We start from the raw sequence: 4,753 nt of genomic DNA, 5'->3' as shown, positions 1-4,753 counted from the left end.
GCCTTGATATGCCCCTCTAGCTTAGCATACCTCATAATTTGGAGTTCCACTTATTCCTATATGGGTAATTAGGATTTAGCATAACCGATATCAATTTTCATTTTTTCACCATACCTTAGAAATAGGCTTGACGCCTCCTTTCTATTAATGTGGTCCTTATAAGACTTTATCCCTTGCATGGACAAAATACAAATATAGGGAATAAACCCTCCTAAGATATCCAACTGAAATTCACCCATCCTAAGCACTCTACAATTCTAGTTCACAAAGAGTTGAGCCAATTTTTAGGAACAAATATATTGATTCTTTCCATGTACTTAGAGAATCCTCCATTTCAAAGAATACACTGATGATTGAGGTCCCATTTAATACATTTTCATTAAATGTCGGGATCCACTTGATTACAATATCTTCCCATGAATATAAATAGATTTTCTTGATATGAATTCTATGTCATCTATTTCCATCTCTCTATATTGGGGTTTCTATTACAATGCCAAGTAAAATTTTATTTTTTTTCATTTTTCTCATAAAAAATATCAATTGAAGCTTGATGATCAATATAGAAGCATCCTAACTATATGCCATATTGAAAATGCCACCCGTATTACAATAAAAGAGGCTAACCCCCCAAAAATAGGCTTAATTATCTTCATTATTTATGGATAAGCTTGTTGTGGGAAGCCTTCATCCCCAACCAATCTTGAAGGCCTAGCATGAGCAACTCCCCAATTCATAAATAATTCTACAACACAATTTCCTTCTCAATGGAAATGTCTTACATTGATATTAAGGAAACATTTCAATGCATGTAGGGAGTAACTTATGATATGATCTCCTATACAACTAAGGTTTTGTACTTTTAAGAGATAAGTAACATTGGCCAAAGGGTCTCTTGTCTTTGGACATGTAGTGCTATAGTTAAAACACTTCGTTGGTGAAGCGGCCACCAAGGTTCAAATCCCTGCTAGGCCTTTGTGCTCGCAAGGTCTTGTGCCTTCACTAGGCTATTGTGCTCGCAGATTTGAACAAGTGAAGTGTGGGGATGAGGTCCTCCATTTGTGGCCTCACTGGTTCATAGCTCCAGGTCAAAAGCATTTATCCCTTAAATTAAAAAAAAAACATTGGCCAAAGGGTCTCATTCAACCTCAAAATATGAAATTTATATTCACTATTTATTATATACACCCTTGCATTTCCATGCATATACTCATTCTCCACCTCAAAATCCTCACCACCCTATTAGGTTTCAATGTTGTAGCATGCAATTTCAATCTCCCAAATGTAGATTAAACAAGGAAAAAAATTTAAAATTCCAATTCAATTTTTTACCTTACTTTTTCTAATTTTAGTTTCCATTAATATGAGGTAAATTGGTATGTTTTTTGCATTATTTATTTCTATCCCTTGGTAGTAAAGGCATTCAATATGAAATTAATTTATAATTTAGAAATCATTTGTCAAAAACATATAATATTAAAAATATTTTACTCTTGAAAGCTAAAAGAAACTAAATTTACATCAAATTGTTGTCTTCAAGTCTTCCATTATCATAAAGGCATATAATCAATAGGGTTGAAGTAGGGAAAATTTGAACCATATGATCTTAAATTTCCTCAAATTATGTTTTGATACTCTTAATCTTTTCAAATGAATAAAAATTAGAAATAAAAATAATTCCATTTTTAACAATTATTTCAAAAATTGTGTTAAATCAGTAATATAAAATAAAAAATGATCTCACACAACATAAATTCCATGTTATAGAATTCAATGTGTTGAAATGCGCTATTAACCTAATTGAATCTTAAAATTATTATAGAAAAATAAATTAAGGATCTTTGATCAATTCTTATCATTATTATATAGAAACAAATTAAGGATCTTAGAGTATGCAAAGAAGAATAAACTTAGTCATGGCAGTCATAGGCTGCTTGCCCTATGTAAGCATGAGACCATGTCAACTTGTAGAATACAATAAAGTCTTTTTCTCTTGTGACATATGCACTTCCAAAGCTCTCTAGATAGATAATAATCAAATGTAAGAAACTTTAAAAAATAATGAAAAAAAATGTCAATGTCAAAATTGTTATTGTCAAGCCTAACTCAATAATGTCTACCAAATACCAAAAGTCTGAAGTATATAACACGGTTTCTACCTAACAAAAACGGGATTCCTCGCCGTACTCTATAAAATAAGAGTTCAAATCATGCCTAAATGAACGGACAAATTTTCTACTATTAATCTTTGACAATGTGTAAGTCAACACGTGATGCACGGATTGACAGCCACCTCGCTTGACAATTTGTCAATTTGTCACATATGTCAAGAAAACCTCTACACAGTTTGCATTTTTATAGTGATCAAAGCTTGTGAGACTAAAATCAGGGACCTTTTCCTTGTTCATTCACAGAATTGAATGCAGGATTTGGGTGTTCAAATTAGACAACTTACTCTAAATGCTATATACTTTTTTGTATATGCCATTCTGAAGAATAAAAGAATTGGTAGAATATCAGATGGAGAGAAAAATGGAATGCAGCATGTGTGGAGATTTGGGTTTCCAAGTCTATTTATTCCAATGCACTAAATGCCTGTGGCGTTTTGAGCACCAGTAAGTAACCCAGCACGTCCTTTCTCTTTTTCTCTCTTTCTTTCTTTTATATATTTCATTTAATCTATTGAAAATTAGAAACAAATGGAGGTTGGGATTGGCAGAAATTCATGAACCCATTTCATTAATGTCCCTCAAATGATGATATAAATCTTCAATTGTTTTTGGTCAGGTATTGCAGTAGAGCATATTTTGATAATGTATCAGATTGTAAGGTGTGTGACTGGTGCTACACTATTCCAGAGGAGGAGGCAGCCTCTAAGATTAACATTACGAAAGATTCTACTGGGCTTGGAGAGTCCATGGGCAAAGTGAAGAGAAATCTGAGGAACTGTTATGATGACATTGATTTCCAGATACCCAAAGAGCAGAAGAAACAGAAGAAGTCTGAGATAGTTGATAGAAGAGTTAGGAAGAGATATAAGCTTCTTGATGAAATTCTGTGTTGAATAAACCTGTAATGGCTTTCAATAGAGGAAATCTATTTTGCACTCCATACTGTCTGATCTTCTATCTGTTCTGTGGGGCTGGCTGTTCTGCAATAAATATATTAAACCTAGTTTGGACTTGTGTCTAGGGCTATTCTGTAATATTTCTGTATAAAGCATATATTTATAAATGTATCTGTAATTTGTAATGATAAATGCTCCTTTCTTATCAGTTTTTCTAACTCAACTCCTCCATTACTGTTAAGGGAATAGGCAATAGAAGGAAGAGAGCAGTGTTATTAATAATCTTATGGCTAATTGTAGTATGGGCTGTTAGTTGCATGCAGTAATAATGAACACTAATCTGGGAAGGTGGACGCTATATCTGTGAAGATTGTAGACTAGGAGAGAAAAGATGAAAGTGTTGTAGAATCACATTAAGGTAGGAAGAAAGTATTGATACGGATATCCCACTATTACAGAGCTAATATGTAGATAATTTTCTTAAACTGAAAAAAATGTTGTAATTTTAAGAAACCCATGATGTTTGCATTTATTTATAAACCAGGAATTAAATAACACAGCATAACAAGAAGTTAGGTAGTCAAACAAATTTATTTTTTATATGCTATGATAAGACAATATGGAATTACACAGTAGATATAATTAAGCCTTGTCAACAAAATTGTAAAGCTACAGATCTGCTTCAGCTCGTTTAGAGGGTTTAGGAATTGAAGATGTTGCAGATGATCTGCTTCAGCTCGTTTAGTTGGTGTAGGAATTAAACATTATTCTGGGAAGGGGAACGCTATTTTGAACATTGTATACTTGAGAAGAAAAAATCAAAGTGTTGTAGAATCACTTTAAGGTAGAGGGAAAGTATTGATATGGATACGCCACTATTAGAGAGGAAATATGTAATAATTTTCTTAATTTTACAAAATTGTCGTAATTTTAAGAAACTCATCAGATTTGCATTTATTTATAAATCAGAAATTAAAATACACAACATACAAGAATCATAACAAGAAGTAAAGCTAGAGATCATATAATAAGACCACCTTCAATCAAACTGTAAATATAACTAAGCTTTGTCAACAAAATTATAAAGCTAGAGATCTGTTTCTTCATGTGAGATTGTCCTATTTTCTATGATCCCATCTCAAGTGAAATCTGAATTATGATATATACAACATTTATTCATGTAGATATCCAAAGTAATAAGGGAAAACATGGTGGTATTATGGAACATCATGGGACTTTCTCTTACGTGGTATTATGGAACATCATGGGACTTTCTCTTACGTGATTGAAAGTTAGGACTTGTTTGCAAGTTAGGACTTGTTTGCATTGTAAAGTCAAACCTCAAGATTAAGATTACATTTTATTTAGATGTTCATACTAATGTAGACAAATAGATCATTATCAACTTCCAAATTGTTAGACATATGATCAGTGATAAAATGATCTAGGATGATGCAACACTACACATATATTTCAATTAGTTCTACTAAAAGAACACAAACTATTGAAGAAAAGAAAAATGAAAATTAAATTTTAAGTGGAAATTGCATTTCCAATCATAATAGGTAAATGTAGTCTAAATAAGTGAAGAATATGTATGTATTGTATGTTAACAATAGGGATGTTTGTATGCATGATCCATGTGAATGATGTAATAAAAAATATGCCCCCACACATTTTTTGTAA

General features: G+C 32.0%; 1 protein-coding gene across 1 annotated transcript; it reads left to right on the top strand.

The window, feature by feature from the left end:
• Positions 1-2,386: 2,386 nt before the first annotated feature.
• LOC131036912 (uncharacterized) lies at positions 2,387-3,194 on the top strand. The gene is made up of 2 exons (XM_057968922.2): positions 2,387-2,615; positions 2,788-3,194. Exons 1-2 carry the CDS (start codon positions 2,521-2,523, stop codon positions 3,062-3,064), a joined length of 372 nt encoding a protein of 123 aa, XP_057824905.1. The 5' UTR covers positions 2,387-2,520; the 3' UTR covers positions 3,065-3,194.
• Positions 3,195-4,753: the final 1,559 nt, after the last annotated feature.

This window comes from Cryptomeria japonica, chromosome 11, assembly GCF_030272615.1.
Source record: "Cryptomeria japonica chromosome 11, Sugi_1.0, whole genome shotgun sequence".
NCBI classification, from domain to species: Eukaryota; Viridiplantae; Streptophyta; class Pinopsida; order Cupressales; family Cupressaceae; genus Cryptomeria; species Cryptomeria japonica.
This window is presented reverse-complemented; position numbering and strand designations above follow the sequence as displayed.